General features: G+C 47.4%; 1 protein-coding gene and 1 pseudogene across 1 annotated transcript in view; both read left to right on the top strand.

The window, feature by feature from the left end:
* The window catches only part of LOC129047919 (double homeobox protein 4C-like), a 57,393-nt gene extending 55,644 nt beyond the window's left edge, over positions 1 to 1,749 (top strand). Inside the window, exon 3 of the mRNA XM_054520195.2 lies at positions 598 to 1,749. Within this exon, the coding sequence (XP_054376170.2) occupies positions 598 to 1,131 (534 nt within the window). The 3' untranslated portion in view covers positions 1,132 to 1,749. The remainder of the gene's footprint in view (positions 1 to 597) is intronic.
* Positions 1,750 to 8,937: 7,188 nt separating this feature from the next.
* Positions 8,938 to 9,518, top strand: LOC112134925 (small ribosomal subunit protein eS10-like; annotated as a pseudogene).
* The last annotated feature ends 10,080 nt before the right edge of the window (positions 9,519 to 19,598 follow it).

Below are 19,598 nucleotides of genomic sequence, written 5' to 3'. Positions count from 1 at the left end.
TGCCACCACGCCCGGCTAATTTTTTGTATTTTTTAGTAGAGACGGGGTTTCACCATGTTAGCCAGGATGGTCTCGATCTCCTGACCTCGTGATCCACCCGCCTCGGCCTCCCAAAGTGCTGGGATTACAGGCGTGAGCCACCGCGCCCGGCCAACAATGTTTTAAGAAGGCAAAGGTCCTCACGGCTTTAAAAACAAAAAGCAAAATCTGTCTGATAGAACAGAAGAGGTGTTTTTGAGAGAGGACAGGGATAGCAAAGGATAAAGTGCATTTGGCAGGTAGAGAAGCGGTCCGAGGAAGGTGTCGGCACACAGGACACTCAGAAGGGCTGGGGCGCAGGACGGCAGTGAGGCCGCAAGGTGGGGCTTTGGGGAGAGTTGACTGGAAGGAAGGTGGGCCACGCAGGGAACGGTTTGAATCAGCCTAGCCAAGGAGTTTGCTCCTGCTCTAAGCTCCAGGGGGTGTTTTATTTGGTAGGTGTTTAACCCTGGTCACATGCTACTTGGTGATAATTATGGGAATGGGCTTGATTAGCAATGCCTTTTTTCCCTTTCTCTCCTTCCCTCCCCATCTCCGTCTCTCCTTCTTGGCTCCCAGGTTTGGTTTCAGAACCGGAGAGCTCGTGTACAGAAGAGAAGCCAGAGCAGGCCCAGCGTGGAGGCAGCCTGGGCGCAGGCCCCGATCCTAGGCCCCGGTCAGTCTGGGGTGCTGGCCCCCAACTACTCCTACCAGCAGGGCTTCCCAGGGGTCCCGAGCAACGTGGGCAGCTTCTCTTGGGAATCGGAGGTCGCTTCGGGCCACGCTGTCCTCTGGGGGCACATTGGTGTCCCGGGCGCAAATGTGGTCCCCGCTGACCTGGAGATGGCAGCCAGCGCGCCGGGCCAGCCTTACGCAGACGTCCCTTGCTCTCCGCCCTCGGGCTCGGCACTGCTTCCAGGTCCCACTTGCCACCAGCCCTTCCCACAGCTGGAAGCTGACAGTGCTGGGCAAGTTCGTCCCGGGGCACCCGGCCTGCTCTTCGCGCGCGGGGCCTGGGCCCTGCGGGAGCCGGGGCCGCGCCTTCCCGCCGCGGAGCAGCAGCCGAGGTGGGGCTGGGAGCCAGGGGAGGCGCCTGAGTGCGCGGGGATCTAGGAGGAGCCCTCTGCGTCCCCGCCCCAGCAGCTCTCGACCCATCCCGCGTCTCGGCCTCTTTCCTGGCCGCAGCCACAGCCACAGCCACACCTGTCGCTGGGTCCCGCTGAGCGCTAGGAACAGGTTCATTCTCTTCCTCCTGAACCCAACCCGTGCGAGAGGCCCCAGGATCCCCGCCCCAGCGGCCGCTGCGGGGTCTGCACCTCTGGGAGCTGCACAGCAAACCCGTGGAAATGACCTCTCAGTGTCGGGCGATGGGAGACAGATGAACTAAGCTAAGGCCCATCGTGAGAGTTCACATTATGAAAATTGAAGAGGAATATCACGATTTATATAACTTTGTCATAGAAAGGCTTCCAAACATGCTTTTCAGGGAAATGAGGTTGTTAGGGTGGAAGGGCCTCGGGGTGCATGGGACCTAGGGGTTTTCCTTAGATGGGATAAGTAAGAAAGGATTGACTTTATAAGCTCGTCTGTCCTTCCATTTATTAACTGTGTAAACATGGAGCACTTACAATGTACAAAGTCCACTAGAGAGAAGGGGCACAGCAGGATGAGGACAACTTTGTAGAAATGTATTATTTTGTAATCGGTAAAGAGCAATGATTTCTGCTTGCCATTTCTGTGTCCCACTGATGATCCCTCTTCTCTGCCTCGTGGTGACTTCTCCCGGCCTGGCGTTTATGCTGCTCCCTGATCCATGCTCGCTTCTCCAGCTTTAACCAACCTTCTTTTCCCTGCGTCCAGCCAAATGGAGTTCTTTCTGGAAGTTGAGCCTGTCCCTGCCGCTGGGCAAACAGTTTCCTGAAACAGTCCCCTCCCTGCCACTCACCTTTTGGGGCCTAACAGTAATCTCCACAGTAAAATTTAAGAGTGGGTCTGAGTAGAGAGAAAGAAATACATTTCTTCTGTCTAACGGTTCACAGGGTCTAGCATATAGTGTTTCTGCCCCGTGCAACATTTGTCCAGTCACGCTGAGAGAGAGGGAGATGGAAAGAGAGAAGGGGGATGGAGGAAGGGGAGAATGCCAGCACAGGGGTGATTCACCTAACAGGGAGGTCGGACAGTGCTCCCTCATGGTCCAGGAAATAAAGACCCCTCTCATTTTTCAGGAGACCACACCTTTGGGGTTACTGAATAAGGATCTGGTGTAAGTCAGAGAGGAAATTAGGGAGACGAGTGGCCTGACACAGTCTAAAACCAGAAGCCAAGCCCAGTGCTGCTTGTCCACAGAAATACTTGTCACTACCACGTTTTGTTTTGTTTTGTTTTCTGGGTTTTTTTGTTTTTGTTTTTTTTGTTTTGTTTTGTTTTTTTTAGATGAAGTCTTTCTCTTGTAGCCCAGGCTGGAATGCAATGGCACAATCCCAGCTCACTGCAACCTCCGCCTCCCAGGTTCAAGCAGTTCTCCTGCCTCAGCCTCCTGAGTAGCTGGGATTATTATAGACGTGTGCCAACACACCCGGCTAATTTTTGTATTTTTAGTAGAGACAGGGTTTCACCATGTTGGCCAGGCTAGGCTCAAACTTCTGACCTCAGGTGATCCACCTGCTTCGGCCTCCCAGAGTGCTGGGATTACAGGCGTGAGCCATTGTGCCCGGCCTGTTTTTGTTTTGTTTGTTTGTTTGTTTTTTGTTTTGTTTTTTGAGACAAGTCTCTCTCTGTCACCCAGGCTGGAGTGCAGTGGCATGATCTCGGCTCACTGCAACCTCCGCCTCCTGGGTTCAAGTGATTCTTCTGCCTCAGCCTCCCAGGTAGCTGGGATTACAGGCACACGCCACCACGCCTGGCTAATTTTTGTATTTTTAGTAGAGACGGGGTTTAACCATATTGGCCAGGCTGATCTCGAACTCAGGTGATCCTCCCGCCTCCACACCTAGCTAATTTTTGTATTTTTGTTAGAGACAGGGTTTCACCATGTTGGCCAGGCTGATCTCAAACTCCTGACCTCAGGCAATCCACCCGCCTCGGCCTCCCAAAGTCCTAGGATTTCAGACGTGAGCCACCATACTCCCATGTTTTATCCCCAGGTTACCTTATCAACCTGGGAAGTTAGGAAAGAGCTGACACATTCGGGGATTGAGCATGTAACTGACATGGAATTGTGCATGTAATCCATCTGTCCTCCCCATTTGTCTGATGCAGGGATTGGTCGGTGGGGTGGGGCTCCTGGCTGTCAGGCTCTGGCCACACAGCCTGAAGTCCAACACTGGGCCTACATCAGTGCTGCAGGCTCTGATGCCGAAAGGCTCGTGTGTTCATCAGTAGACATCTTTGGAGCTGCGGCTTCTGCACACCCATGGCCACTTACCTTCCTAAAATGACAGTCTAAGCTGAAGGCGGCTATAGGATTTCCCACTAGACTGTGAGATCCTGGAAGGCAGAGTCCCACAGTCCAGTGTACCGTGATCACTTTCAGGAATCTGTTGAGTGAAGAGAGGTTCCGGACGTCTCATTGCCAATGCCACAAGAAGGCATGAGAGCAGAGCTGCCTGGCAGCAGGAGTGGACAGCAGTCAGCTTGCTCTTCCATCGCCTTTGGGAACTTGAGCAGCCCCCTGAAGCCTCGCCCTCACTTCCTAGGCTCTTTCTGAACCGAGATGGCATCTGATCTGAGAAGGGCCCATGTAGGCTCTTCCCTCCACAGGCCTGGGTTTCAATTCTGGCTCCCACACTTTCTTCACATAGGGACCTCGGCCAGCTTTCTTCTCTCATGGAGCCTGGTTTCTGAACTACAAGATGGCCTGTGAGTGACCAGCTCAGTTAGGGGGTAATGAAAGCATAAAGAAATACATAAAAAGAAAAAAGCATAAAAATAAGAAAAACAATAGAAAAGAGCCAACTTTGCTGTTAATGGAAGATGGGACACACAGAACTTGAAAGGCAAACGACAAGCTGGAAAAAAATTACAACATTTACAACGGCAGATAAATTAGTAAGTTCAGATAATGACTTTTTTTTTTTTTTTTTTTTTTTCCTGAGATGGAGTTTCACTCTTGTTGCCCAGGCTGGAGTGCAATGGCATGATCGCGGCTCACTGCAACCTCCACCTCCCAGGTTCATGCGATTCTCCTACCTCAGCCTCCCGAGTAGCTGGGATTACAGGCGTGTGCCACCACGCCTGGCTAATTTTTGTATTTTTAGTAGAGACAGGGTTTCACCATCTTGGCCAGGCTGGTCTCGAACTCCTGACCTCAGGTGATCCACCTGCCTCAGCCTCCCAAAGTGCTGGGATTACAGGCGTGAACCACCATGCCCGGCTAAGATAATGATTGTTAAACAAAAATCCTGAGAAACTATTGTTTTAGACTGAGCTCCTGAACTGGATCCCAGAAGACCAAACCAAACTGATATGAAGTAACTCGTGCTAACTGCCAGATAATTGAACTGAAATTTTAGGCTGAAACTGATCTATGCAAGCAAATAGATACCCAAAAGACCAATTGTTTTTTCTGAAAATGAGAGATTTCCAGTCTTCCTGAGTTAGCTTAATAAGGAAGATTCCTCTGCTGTAGCTCTTACAAAAAAGTAACCAGAAGTAACCTGTTAACAAATCAGCTTTTTTTTTTCTATTGTTCTGTTTCCCTGTTCTCACCTTAAAAAACCCACTGTTCTTTCATTGCCCAGTGGGATCTCTCATTCCATTTTGTAGAATGGAGGCTGCCCCGATTTATGAATTTCAAATAAAAGTCAACTAAATTTGTTGTAATTTTGTCTTTTGAACCGTAAATAGCATCCCTCAAAATGAAAGCATATCTATAAATGGGCAAGAAACATTGAAAGAATCATGCTAGGCCGGGCGCAGTGGCTCATGCCTGTGATCCCAGTACTTTGGGAGGCCGAGGCAGGCAGATCACCTGAAGTCGGGATCATCTGAGGTCAGGAGTTCGAGACCAGACTGACCAACGTGGAGAAAACCTGTCTGTACTAAAAATACACAATTAGCCAGGCAGGGTGGCGCATGCCTATAATCCCAGCTACTCGGAAGCTGAGGCAGGAGAATCACTTGAATCCGGGAGATGGAGGTTGTGGTGAGCCGAGATGGCGCCATTGCACTCCAGCCTGGGCAACAAAAGTGAAACTCTGTCTCAAGAAAAAAAAAGAATCATACTAAATCTGGGCACAGTGGTGCTCACCTGGAGTCCCAACTACACAGGAGGCTGAGGTTCCCATTTGAGCCGAGGAGTTTGAGGCGACTATGCTGGCACCTGTGAATAACCACTGCACCCCAGCCTGGGCAATACAGAGAGATCCAGGCTCCTAAAAAAAGTTATTCTAAATTTTAAAGGGAACACAATTTAAAATAGTGAAGAGGCCAGGTGTGGTAGCTCACGCCTGTAATCCCAACACTTTGGGAGGCCGAGGTGAGTGCATCACATGAGGTCGGGAATTCGAGACCAGCCTGGCCAACATGGTAAACCCCCATCTCTACTAAAAATACAAAAATTAGCCAGCATGGTGGCACATGCCTGTAGTCCCAGCTACTTGGAAGGCTGAAGCAGGAGAATGACTTGAACCTGGGAGGTGGAGGTTTCAGTGAGCCGAGATTGCACCATTGCACTCTAGCCTGGGCAACAGACTGAGACTCCATCTCAAAAAATTAAAATAAAATAAAATAGTGAAGAATCGTCGTATACCTATCATATTGTATTTTTAAAATGTTAATATTCATCCTACATGGTCAAGTATTTAAGGATATACATAAGAACATTGTATATAATAGTAAAAATTAGAAATAACATGTAAAGTTTAATTAAAGCAAAATGGTTATGTCGATCTTCTATAACATGAACTTTTTTTTTTTTTTTGAGGTGGAGTTTTTCTCTTGTCACCCAGGCTGGAGTGCAATGGCATAATCTCTGCTCATTGTGACCTCCACCTCCCAGGTTTGAACAATTCTCCTGCCTCAGCCTCCTGAGTAGCTCAGATTACAGATGCCTGCCACCATACCTGGCTAAATTTTGTATTTTTAGTAGAGACAGGGTTTCACCATGTTGGCCAGTCTGGTCTCGAACTCCTGATCTCAGATGATCCACCCGCCTCGGCCTCCCAAAGTGCTGCGATTACAGGTGTGAACCACTGAGCCCAGCCTAACATTAACTATTATGCAACCATTTCAAACAGTGTCTTAAATAATATTTAATGGCATATAGTCTTGTTTTCAACATCTGGGAATAATCAAGCTAATTAAATCCTCTATTTTACAAGGGAAGAATCTGAGCAGACAATTAGCCAAACTCAACTTTCTTTATTCTTATTTCATCAGATCTCTCCAGATAAATTATAAATGCCTGTAAAGACACATAATCACCTTTCTGCTAAATCCCTTGAAGCTTCTGAACTGCTCTTGGTCCTGGTTTGATCTGGCATATGTTGGAAAGTCAGAAAGACCTAGGAGCAGAACCCACCTGTCTGAGCTGAGGTCTGTTGAGAACCTTTAACTGGCCAGGCTTGGTGGCTCATGCCTGTAATCCCAGCGCTTTGGGAGGCTGAGGCAGGTGGATCACTTGAGCCTAGGAGTTTGAGACCAGCCTGAGCAACAGTTGGACCTCATCTCTACAACACTTTTTAATATTAGCTGCGTGTAGTGGTGCATGCATGTGGTCCCAGCTACTCAAGCTGCTGAAGTGAGAGGATTGCTTGAACCCAGGAGGTGGAGGCTGCAGTGAGCCATGATCTTGCCATTGCACTCCAGGCTGGGCAACAGAGTGAGATCTTGTCTCAACAAAAATAAAGAGAAAGGGCCAGGCGCGGTGGCTCACGCCTGTAATCCCAGCACTTTGGGAGGCCGAGGCGGGCAGATCAAGAGGCCAGGAGATCAAGACCATCCTGGCTAACACGGTGAAACCCCGTCTCTACTAAAAATACAAAAAATTAGCCGGGCGTTTGGCAGGCGCCTGTAGTCCCAGCTACTTGGGAGGCTGAGGCAGGAGAATGGCATGAACCCAGGAGGCGGAGCTTGCAGTGAGTCGAGTTCGCGCCACTGCACTCCAGGCTGGGCGACAGAGCCAGACTCCGTCTCAAAATAAATAAATAAATAAAATAAATAAAGAGGAAACTCCAATTGTACAAGGGATAAGGGCAAGGGAGAGATAGGGACAAGCTAAGAAATAACATCTTTGGGTTTGGTGGGACCAAATCAAAACACCAGCCGAGCAGCAAGACAAAGGGGACCCTGCCTTCCCCTTCCTACCCCAAGAAATGTCTCACTTCTGGGAAGTCTCCCTTATCTATGCATCTTTGTAGCTCTATCCTTCCTTGCAGGCTGCCCCCTTCCAAGAAGGTGGGGGTGAAAGAGATGATTCATGGAGGCAGGAGGTAGTGGAATGTCTGTGCCCAAACCAACCATTAGGTTCCCAGCATTAGGTTCCCAGCAACATTTGGAGAATGGGAACATGAACGGTGGTGAAAACTGCCCCCAAGAAACTCAGTGTGGGGCTTGTGAGTTCTCTGGGGTGATAGTACAAACAGCAGACAGCTGGGGGGCCACAAAGAACCCTGCCATTCCATCTGAAGGCCTGGTTTGCATCTCCCGTCTGCCAGGGAGGATGCTCTGATATATAGATAGCAATCCCTGCCTACCTCAAAGCTAACTAAGTGGAGTATTTGAAATGTGAATGTAGACACCTGTGATTTTATGCCATAGGTGGAGAAAGCCAGTTCAGGCCAGGCGCACTGGCTCACGCCTGTAATCCCAGCAGTATGGAAGGCTGAGGTGGGCAGATCGCCTGAGGTCAGGAGTTCGAGACCAGCCTGGCCAATATGGTGAAACTTCGTCTCTACTAAAAACATAAAAAAATTAGCCAGGCATGGTGGCAGGCACCTGTAATCTCAACTACTTGGGAGGCTGAGGCAGGAGAATCACTTGAACCCAAGTGGCAGAGGTTGCAATGAGCCAAGATCGTGCCACTGCACTCCAGCCTGGGCAATAAGAGCAAAAGTCCATCTTTAAAAAAAAAAATCCTTAAAAAAATTTTTTTAGAGATGAGGTGTTGCTTAGCTGCCCAGGCTAGTCTCAAACCCCTGGGGTCAAGCAACCCTCCCGCCTCAGCCTCCTGAGTAGCTAGGACTACAGGCATGAGCCACCATGCCTGGTGTATTTCCTTTTTCTCTTTCTCCCTCATTGTCTTCCCTTCTTTTCCAGTAAGGTCTAGGCAAACACCTATGAGACTGCAATGACATCTTTTCTCATTCACTGAGATTTGGGGGAGAGAAACCTGGGGTGGGTGGTCACAGTGCCGGGAGCTCCACCCTTCACCTCAGAGCATCTTTGCCTCTGCCCCACCCAGAGTACCTTGGGAGGCCCTGGAAGTATGGCAGGAGCATTTTGAAGACTTGAAAAGGATGCCATTTTTGCTGTAGTGAGTCTTTTTTTTTTTTTTTTTTTTTTTTTGAGACAGAGTTTCTCTCTTGTTGCCTAGGCTGGAGTGCAATGGCATAATCTCGACTCACGGCAACCTCTGCCTCCTGGGTTCAAGCAATTCTCCTGTGTCAGTCTCCTGAGTAGCTGGCATTAAAGGTGCATGCCACCATGCCCAGCTAATTTTTATATTTTTAGTACAGATGGGGTTTCATCATATTGGTCAGGCTGGTCTCAAACTCCTGACCTCAGGTGATCCGCCTGCCTCGGCCTTCCAAAGTGCTGGGATTACAGATGTGAGCCACCGTGCCCAACCTCTGTAGTGAGTCTCAACAGAGCAGAGTTCATTGCACAGCATTGGATGACCCAGCCCCTACCCCCGATTTTACTTGAGAATGGATCTGGGGCCGGGCGCGGTGGCTCAAACCTGTAATCCCCTTTTCCAGCCCCAGCCCCAGACCCTGCAGCCGCAGAGATGTTGATGCCTAAGAAGAACCGGATTGCCATTTATGAACTCCTTTTTAAGGAGGGAGTCATGGTGGCCAAGAAGGATGTCCACATGCCTAAGCACCCGGAGCTGGCAGACAAGAATGTGCCCAACCTTCATGTCATGAAGGCCATGCAGTCTCTCAAGTCCCGAGGCTACGTGAAGGAACAGTTTGCCTGGAGACATTTCTAATGGTATCTTACCAATGAGGGTATCCAGTATCTCCGTGACTACCTTCATCTGCCCCCGGAGATTGTGCCTGCCACCCTACGCCGTAGCCGTCCAGAGACTGGCAGGCCTTGGCCTAAAGGTCTGGAGGGTGAGCGACCTACCAGACTCACAAGAGGGGAAGCTGACAGAGATACCTACAGACGGAGTGCTGTGCCACCTGGTACCGGCAAGAAAGCCGAGGCTGGGGCTGGGTCAGCAACCGAATTCCAGTTTAGAGGCGGATTTGGTCGTGGACATGGTCAGCCACCTCAGTAAAATTGGAGAGGATTCTTTTGCATTGAATAAACTTACAGCCAAAAATCCTTAAAAAAAACAAAAAAACAAAAAAACAAAAAAAACCCTGTAATCCCAGTACTTTGGGAGGCCGAGGCGGGCAGATCACAAGGTTAGGAGTTCGAGACCAGCCTGACCAACATGGTGAAATCCCTGTCTCTACTAAAAATACAAAAATTAGCTGGGCGTGCTGGCGTGCGCCTGTAATCCTAGCTACTCAGGAGGCTGAGGCAGGAGCATCACTTGAACCCAGGAGGCAGAGGTTGCAGTGAGCCGAGATTGCACCACTGCACTCCAGCCTGGGTGACAGAGTGAGACTCCATCTCAAAAAAAAAAAAAAAAAAAAAAAATGACTTTAGGAGAGTTTGGCCAATACCACTAATAAGAATAGTTGTTGCTATTAGTTGAACAAAAACCAAAGAATCTTGCCAGTCCAACATTTAATTTCCTTCTCTCTTTCCCAACGTTCCTCCTCCTCCCATTCTCTCTTCTGGAAATCCTGTCATAACATTGGAATCCGTGAATTTAATCTCTGATTTTAACATTTTCATTTTCATCTCTGTACTTTTGCTCCACCTTCAGAGAGATTTCCCCAACCTTCTCTTCCAACTATTCTACTGAGTTTTTAATTACTCATCTTTTGTTTTTCCTCTGTTCTGAATGTTCTTTTTAACAGCAACCTCTTTGTTTTTCATAGTTATATATTCATATACATACTCTAAATAGGCATAGATAGATGTGTAATATCATCAAAGAAATTCTAAATATGTGAACATGATAATACATTTCCACAGTTTTGTTCTTCCAACTTGCTTCTGTCTCTGCTTGTTTTGGCCCGTATCTTCCATTTTAGAGGCTTTGTCTGGTAAATCTTGGTTGTCTGCTCAGGGTTTTTTCTTTTTTGAGGGATAGGGTCTCACTCTGTTGGTCAGTCTGGAGTGCAATGGTGCAACCAAAGCTTATTGTAGCCTCCATGGTTTCTTGGGCTTAAGTGATCCTCCTCCCTCAGCCTCCCAAGTAGCTGGGAGTACAGGCATTTGCCACCACTCCTGGCTAGTATTATGAGTTTTTTTGTAGAGACAGGGTCTGGCTATGTTGCCCAGGCCGGCCTCCAACACCTAGGCTCAAGCAATCTGCCCGCCTTGGCCTCTCAAAGTGCTGAGATTACAGGCATGAACCATTGCATCCAGCCTGGCTTGCAGTTAGAAATAGGGAACTGAACAACTTATTGGAAGTCTTGTAAGTAGGTATGGCTTGTTTACCTTGCAATTCACCGTGAAGTCTGTGTGTATGCTATTGGGGAACCCAATGCATGTATCAATATTACTTGCCTTTTCCTCATGTACTGTTCAGATTCTCCAGAAAGTAGTCTTCCAATTTCCTGTTTGAAGGGTTCTTATGTGGTTTTAGCATTCTGTGAGCCAAGAGGGCTGGGGCTGTCAGCAATCAGTTTGCATTCATGTAATTGCGTCCCTTTTTGAGGAATGTGCCCTTAAGCTCAACTGTTGTGGTCAACTCTCAGCCCAAAAGTCCTCTCAAGAAAATAGACCTCCAGGGTTCTGCTGAATGTTACGCAGCCCTGTGGGATGGGGAATGGGATCCAGGGATCCAACTGCTTCTTAAACATCTTGATTCTCAGCTGAACTCACTTCTGGCCTAGAATTATCTTTCTTAGGCCAGGTGCGGTGTCTCACACCTGTAATTCCATCACTTTGGGAGGCCAAGGTGTGCAGATTACCTAATGTCAGGAGTTCGAGACCAGTCTGGCCAACATGGCAAAACCCCCATCTCTACTAAAAATACGAAAATTAGCCAGGTGTGGTGGCACACACCCGTAATCCCAGCTACTTGGGAGGCTGAGGCAAGAGAGTTGCTTGAACCTGGGAGGTGGAGGTTGCAGTGAGCTGAGATTGTGCCATTGCACTCCAAGCCTGGGCAACAGAGTGAGACTCTGTCTAAAAAATAAAAAAATAAATATATAATTTTTAAAAATCATCTTTCTTAGGTTTGCAAAATTAATCATTAGTTTATTTTTCCAGCTTTCAAAGTTGATTGCTGTTTTCTCGTTTCCTGTTAAGGGAGTATTAGATTTTTCCAATGTTGGCTACCACAATATCTCTAACTCTATACCCTCTTCTTGAAATAATTTTGACACTTGAAAAGTAGAGTCTCTGTTTTCTCCCTTTAGATTTGCATGGGTTTTTGACTAGGATGAAGTTGATTCTCTGCAGCTTCTAAGATGAGGTCATAAAAGAAGGTTATTTCCACCTGGTTTTCTTGGGAAGCTATATCATGAAGAAGCCCAAACTAGTCCATGCAGAGATACCACATAGTGGGGCTATGTGTAGTTGTTTCAGCCAAAAGTCCAGTGATGCCCTTGTCAACAGGGATTATCTTTTTTTTTTAATTAAATTAAATTTATTTTATTTTATTATTATTTATTTATTTATTTTTGAGACAGAGTCTTGCTCTGTCGCCCAGGATGGAGTGCAGTGGCGCGGTCTCAGCTCACTGCAACCTCCGCCTCCCGATTCAAGCGATTCTCCTACCACCTCAGGCTCCCGAGTAGCTGGGATTACAGGCGCCCACCACCATGCCCGGCTAATTTTTGTATTTTTAGTAGAGACGGGGTTTCACCATGTTGGCCAGGCTGGTCTTGAACTCCTGACCTCAGGTGATCCACCTACCTTGGCCTCCCAAAGTGCTGGGATTACAGGTGTGAGTCACCGTGCCTGGCCTCTTTTTTTTTTTTTTTTTTCTTTTTTAAATAAATAGAGATGAGGTCTTGCCATGTTGCCCAGGCTGGTGTCAAACTCCTGGGCTTAAGTGATCCTCCTGCCTTGGCCTCCCAAAGTACTGGGATTATAGGCATGAACCACCTTGCCCAACTATCGATTCTATTTTTTTTTTTGAGACAGAGTCTCCCTTTGTCACCCACGCTGGAGTGCAACGGCGAAATCTCGGTTCACTGCAACCTCTGCCTCCCAGGTTCAAGCAATTCTCCCTGCCTCAGCCTACTGAGTAGCTGGGATTACAGGAGCCCACTACCATGCCTGGCTAATTTTTGTATTTTTAGTAGAAACAGGGTTTCGTCATGTTGGCCAGGCTGGTCTCGAACTCCTGACCTCAGGTGATCTGCCCACCTCAGCCTCCCAAAGGGCTTGGATTACAGTGATGAGCCACTACGCCCGGCCTTATCAATTCTTAATATGCGAATGAAGATGACTCCCAGTGATCCAGCCCCAGCCATTGAGTTGTCCTAGCTGAGGCCCAAGACACTGTGGAACAGAGACAAGCCATCCCTGGTCTGCTCAGTTTAAATTCTTGAGCCATAGGATTTGTGTGTATAGTAAATGATTGTGGCATACCTGCACCACTAAATTTGGGGATGATCTGTGATGCACCAATAGTAATGGGAATATCTGTTTTCTTTCTTTCTTTTCTTTTTTTTTTTTTTTTAAGATGGAGTCTCGCTCTGTCGCCCAGGCTGGCGTGTAGTGGTGTGATCTCGGTTCACTGCAACCTCCACCTCCCAGGTTCAAGTGATTCTCCTGCCTCAGCATCCTGAGTAGCAGGGATTACAGGAGCCTGCCACCATGCCTGGCTACCATTGTATGTTTTAAATATCCACTGAATTCCCCTAAAAGTCATTTACTATTCCCATAAAATCATCCACACTTTTCCATCTCCCTTTCTCTTAAGCAGTAAGGTGTAAAAGCATTTGCACCCCATTGAGATACTGGGCAATCACTCTGTGGTTCTCCCCTGTGCACACCAATAAACTTCTGTGCTTTCTCTCCAGTTAATCTGCCTTTTGTGAGTTGATTTTTTAGCAAATCTTCAGAGGGCAAAGGGGAAATTTTCCCTTGGCCCCTGCAACCACTTGACCCCATTAGCTCTCGTTCTGACCAGTGAAGTAAAGAAGAATGGATCCCCCAGGATTTTCTAGGATATCTAAGTTTGTCATATTTCCATTGTGAAGTTTGTAGTAGATACACTGTCAAATCATACTTGACATTTTATTTTTTATTTTAAAGAATCTTTTATTTTAGATTCAGGGAGTACCTGTGCAGGTTTGTTACCTGGGTATATTGTATGATGCTGAGGTTTGGGGTACAATTGATCCTATCACCCAGGTACTGAGCACAGTACCCAATAGTGAATTTTTCAACCCCCACCCCCTCTCTCCCCTCTCTAGTAGTGTGTGCCTTCCCTCCTTCCTTCCTTCCTTCTTCTTTTTCTCTTCCTTCCTTCTTCTCTCTTTCTCTCCTTCTCTCTTTCTCTCTTTTTGTCTCACTCTGTCACCCAGGCTGGAGTGCAGTGGCATGATATTGGTTCACTGCAACCTCCGCCTCTGGGTTCAAGCAATTCTCCTGCCTCAGCCTCCCAAGTAGCTGGGACTACAGGGGCACACCGCCATTCCTTGCTAATTTTTTGTATTTTAGTAGAGATGGGGTTTCACCATGTTGCCCAGGCTGGTCTCGAACTCCTGAATTCAGGCAATCCACCTGCCTCGTCCTCCCAAAGTGCTGGGATTACAGGCGTGAGCCACTGCACCCAGCCATAGAGTTGTAGTGCCCAGTTTCTATTGTTGCCATCTTACTGTCCATGAGTACCCAATTTTCAGCTCCCACTTTTTTTTTTTTTAATGAGGCGGAGTCTTGCTGTGTGGCCAGGCTGGAGTGCAGTGGCGCGATCTCGGCTCACTGCAACCATTGCCTCCTGGGTTCAAGAGATTCTTCTGCCTCGGCCTCCCGAGTAGCTGGGACTATAGGTGCCCGCCACCACGCCTGGCTAATTTTTGTATTTTTAGTAGAGACGGGGTTTCACCATGTTGGCCAGGATGGTCTCAATCACCTGACCTTGTGATCCGCCCACCTCGGCCGCCAAAGTGCTGGGATTACAGGCGTGAGCCACTGCGCCTGGCCTTCTCGCTCTGTCTCTTTAAAAGATGTTATAAGATCCAAAAACCAAGCTGCTGCCACGGTTGCCATATTCTTGGGTCTCCATTTTAAAGCTTTCTGGGAAGAGAGAGCTTCCCAGAATTTCTCTTTGAAAATTAATCCTTTGGGCAAGGAGCTTACAGTTTTGTGTGAACTAACTTGTTTATTCTGAATCCAGCTCATTGTCTTTTAGCCGGGCATCTGGGGGAACTTCTCATGGTTCTCAGGGGCACTGTTCACCTACAGCCAAGTTTCCTGACGGTTGCCCCGTCTCCTCCACAACGAGCGGCCCTTCACCGCTCCTTCAAGACCGAACCCTCAAGTCAATGTGCGCGGCTCTTCAACCAGGCACCCCACAGAGCTTGAGCAGAATAAAAAATCCTGCCACTTCTTCAAAGAAATGAGTTGCCATTTTTAAAAGAGTCTAGTTTTAGGGAAAAATCAGTGGTTTTCCTTTCCTCTTATTGCTTCAATTTCCTTCACCACAAATAACTTGGTCGTCAGTCCTGCCACATCAACACCTCTGGTTTTACCTGACCCACCTTTGTAAGACAAGCACGAGAAACAATAGATGTATGTTTGTACAGTTGAGAGTTACCCCAATTGTTTTCTCTAGTTCTCTCCCAGATCTGATTTTTTTAAAGATCTGCCTTTAAATTTGGAAGTCTCACTTTTGTACCTAAAGACTGATAGCATATATAGCATATATATATACTTTTTTTTTTTTTGAGACGGAGTGTTGCTCTGTCACCAGGCTGGAGTGCAGTGGCGCGATCTGGGCTCACTGCAACCTCCGCCTCCCAGGTTCAAGCGATTCTCCTGCCTCAGCCTCCCGAATAGCTGGGACTATAGGCGCGTGCCACCATGCCCGGCTCATTTTTTGTATTTTTAGTAGAGACGGGGTTTCACCATGTTGGCCAGGCTAGTCTTGAACTCCTGGCCTCAGGTAATCCGCCCACCTCAGCCTCCCAAAGTGTTGAGATTACAGGCGTGAGCCACCGTGCCCGGCCAATTTGATATTCTCTAAGGGCTGTTTTGTAACAAAATGGAAGCAGTGGAAAGCAAATAAAAGAAAGAATATACTTGGTTCTGAGCTCAACTTAGTCAGAGTGACATGGTTTGGACATTGACCCCTCCAAATCTCACGTTAAAATATAATCCTCAAAGTTGGAGGTGGGGCGTGGTGGGAGGTGTCACGGGAGCAGATCCCTCTGGAAGGGCTTGATGGCCTCCCTGTGGTAATGGGTCAATTCTTGCTCTATTAATTCATGCAACAGCTGGCTGTTTAAAAGAGCCTGGCATCTCTTTTGCTTCCTCTCTTGTCATGTGACACACTTGCTCCTTGCTCATCTTCCGCCATGAGTGAAAATGTCCTGAGGCCTCCCCAGAGGCTGAGCAGATGCAGGTACCATGCTTACACGGCCTGCAGAACTGTGAGCCCAGAAACCTCTTTTCTTTAGAAATAGTCCAGTCTGAAGAATTCCTTTAGCAATGCAAAATGGGCTAATACACACATTAAGTAAAGCAATCTAGGTGCAATTCAAATACATTTTAAAAGTTATTTTTATTTCAAGAGTCATCTTGCATCAGTCGACTTCTTACTTACAGGCTGAAAGCAGTCACCGCCCATTACTCAATAAACAGGTAAGAAGAAAATGGGTAATCTAGTCACCTTCCAGGCCCTGGGTGTTTCTTCCTCATGCATATGCTAAACATCTTGAAATCCTTTAACAAGCGGCTGGTTCTGGTCTTGATTTGCATGTGAGAAAATGAAGCCAAAGGACATATGGGCAGAATATGACCTGTGCATTGTGTGTGCCCGGAAGGGGAGAAGCTGGCTGTTGGTGGTGGGGGGGGGACAGGGATGGGGTATGTGTATGGGCATCCTATGGGAATTTTGTCTGGGTCCTAAAGGAAGACTTAAGTAATATATTCAAAAATAATAAGCCAGATTGTTTGATTAAAAATTCTGTCTCTCTTTTTTTTTTTCTTTTTTTGAGACGGAGTGTTGCCCGAGCTGGAGTGCAATGGCGTGATCTCGGCTCACTGCAACCTCTGCCTCCTGGGTTGAAGTGATTCTCCTGCCTCAGCCTCTCGAGTAGCTGGGATTACAGGCATGGCCACCATGCCCGGCTAATTTTTGTATTTTTAGTAGAGACAGTTTCACCATGTTGGCCAGGCTGGTCTCGAACTCCTGACCTCAGGTGATTCGCCTGCCTCGGCCTCCCAATGTGCTTGGATTACAGTTGTGAGCCACTGCGCCCAGCCTAAAAAATTCTTTAAGTGCATTAATTAGGATTTACTGCATAGCTCTTCCATGAAATACACCTTTATAACTGCGGAGGAGGAAATATGTAATATTCCTGAACCATAGAAAGATACTCAGTAGAGATGTAGGGAAAGAACATGGAAAGACAGGACCATGCATAATAGCCGATGAGTTTCAAAGCCCATAGATAACACAGGTACCATATAATACAGGTTGCCAGAGTTTTTTTTTTTTTTTTTTTTTGAGATGGAATTTTGCTCTTGTTGCCCAGGTTGGAGTGCAATGGCATGATCTCAGCTCTCTAAAAACCTCCGCCTCCTGGGTTCAAGCTATTCTCCTGCCTCAGCCTCCCAAGTAGCTGGGATTATGGGCACACACCACCATGCCCAGCTAATTTTTGTATTTTTAGTAGAGACAGGGTTTCACCATGTTGGCCAGGCTGGTCCCGAACTCCTGACCACAGGTGATCCTCCCGCCTCGGCCTCCCAAAGTGCTGGGATTACAGGCGTGAGCCACCGCTCCTGGCCAAGTCAAAGTTGTTTTGACTTGCAGTGCTTAGAAAGGGCTTTGGAAACTTTTTACTAGGTTTGAGGGGTAATGGGAGAGACTTCATGCAAATTCATGCAAAATCTATAAGAGATGATAAAAGATAAGATATGTTCTAGGGACGAGGAAGGGACCTGCTTGTGGATCACATGATGGTGATCATTGATGACTATTTGAAAATGACTCCAGATCCTGCAGCTTTTTTCTACTATTATCTGCATGATAGGCTGCAAGAGGAACAGTAGTTTGATGATATCACCTCAGGTGAATTCCTGGCACTCATTCAGTCAATAGCTGATGCATGGCCTGCTAACCTGGTTATATTTCACTTCCCTCTGAAGCCTGTTTCTCAAAGCCACTACTTCAGGACTAAACACGCAGTCATTTGTAGATGCCTTTGTATGGGAAAAGAGACATCAATGGGGACTTAGGAAATCATCTAATTAAGAGGCTTTCACTCGAAGGTCTAATTTGAATGAATTCACATTGTAAAAGGGAAGTGAACTGTTAGGATTTGCTGCAGGCTTTCCTGCGTCTCAGTCCAGTGCCTGTTAGCTCACTGCAGAAACACATACTTGTCAAAGAAAGTTATTATGCATTACTTTCTCCACTTCCAAAGAAGAATACGAATGTTCTCCATGAAAGCAAGGGCAGTAGGAGGAGGGGGCAGGCTGGGGCTCTTGCTCACTACCTGCTGCCCTTAAATCCTAGAGTCTTGTTTAACACCACATGGCACTTCTCATGTAGCATTTTTGAACGACTTTCAATCCAGTGCCACCCCAAGGAAATATGCCTTTTCCGTAGCTGGCTGTCTGGAATGGACTCTGGGTGAGATTGGCCCCTCTGAAGTCCTGGCTTTGCAGCACATGCAACCATGAGATCCAGGCTGCTCCCAGGAAAGGGACAAAACTTGGCAGAGGGCAATTCCTGGGGGCAGAGGGCAATTCCTCTGAGGCCCCCAGCAGGTGGCACTCTGGCATCTTGGGGAAGGAGCAGGGAAGGGGTGGAGACCCTGGGTTCTGGAAGGGAGGAGTCGAGCTCCCGCAGTAGGTCAGTCCTTTTGATGCTTGGCAAAGGCCCTGGCCCTCCAGGACGCAGCTATTGTCTTTAGTCTTGATATGTCATGGTCACATTTCCCATCTCAAATGTTTTATGTATCTCTTTATTATCCTAAGCCGTAGCACTAATTAGTTGCCCCATAGAAGTTAGCACCCAGGAAGAGCTGTTTCTCCATAAGCCATTTCACTTGGGATGAATGTATCAATGCACAGGGAAGACCCACCGCTGTAAAGCGGCATGGCCAGAGTCTGGTTCTGTGGCACTGCTGCTTGTGACACAGAGTCAGCAGCAGGGGCTTCCCCATGGGGAGGGCCTGTTTGCTTAGCATGATTCCTAGGGTCATTTGTGTGTGCCACGAAGAAGGGGCACCCCTTTCTCTTTCCTAACTCTGATCTTGAGAAGCATGCAATGGGCAGAGGAATTTGCAAATCTCACTTGTTTGAAAGTGATGTCCCTCCTTGAAAATTGCATTCAGCAATTTAAATGTAGACATTTTGACCTTACAATACTCTGAGGATGGGATTAACAAATTCCCATTTAAAGCTACTTTTGCATTTGTTAAGGAATATTGTTGCATGCATGTGTTAATTTGCTAGGGCTTCCATAACAAAGTGCCACAACGGGGGGCTTGAAGAACAGATATTTATTTTCTCACATTCTAGAGGTTGGAAGTCCAAAATCAAGGTGTGGGCAGAGTTGATTCCTCCTGAGTCCTCTCTCCTTGGCTTGCAGATGGCTGAGGCTGTCTTCTCCCTGTGTCCCCGCTGTGTATGTCTATGTCCTCATCTCTCTTTTTTTTTTTTTTTTTTTTTTTTTGAGACAGAGTTTTGCTCTTGTTTCACAGGCTGGAGTGCAATGGCACAATCTCAACTCACTGCAACCTCCGCCTCCTGGGTTCAAGTGATTCTTCTGCCTCAGCCTCCCGAGTAGCTGGGATTACAGGCATGCGCAACCATGCCTGGCCAATTTTGTATTTTTAGTAGAGACAGGGTTTCTCCATGTTGGTCAGGCTGGTCTCGAACTCTCGACCTCGGGTGATCCTCCTGCCTTGGCCTCCCAAAGTGCTGGGATTACAGGTGTGAGCCACTGCACCCAGCTTTTTCTTATGGGACCCAGTCAGATTGGATTAGGGCCCACACATCCATATGACATCATTTTAAATTGATTACCTCTGTAAAGGCCCCTCCTCCAAATATAGTCACCTTCTGAGGTTCTTGGGGTTAGCATTTCAACATATGACATTTGAGAGGCACCATGCAGCCATCACACGGAATCATCTGTTAGTTTCAGTACTCAGGGT

This window comes from Pongo abelii, chromosome 13 (genome assembly GCF_028885655.2).
Source record: "Pongo abelii isolate AG06213 chromosome 13, NHGRI_mPonAbe1-v2.0_pri, whole genome shotgun sequence".
In the NCBI taxonomy this organism is placed as follows: Eukaryota; Metazoa; Chordata; class Mammalia; order Primates; family Hominidae; genus Pongo; species Pongo abelii.
This window is presented reverse-complemented; position numbering and strand designations above follow the sequence as displayed.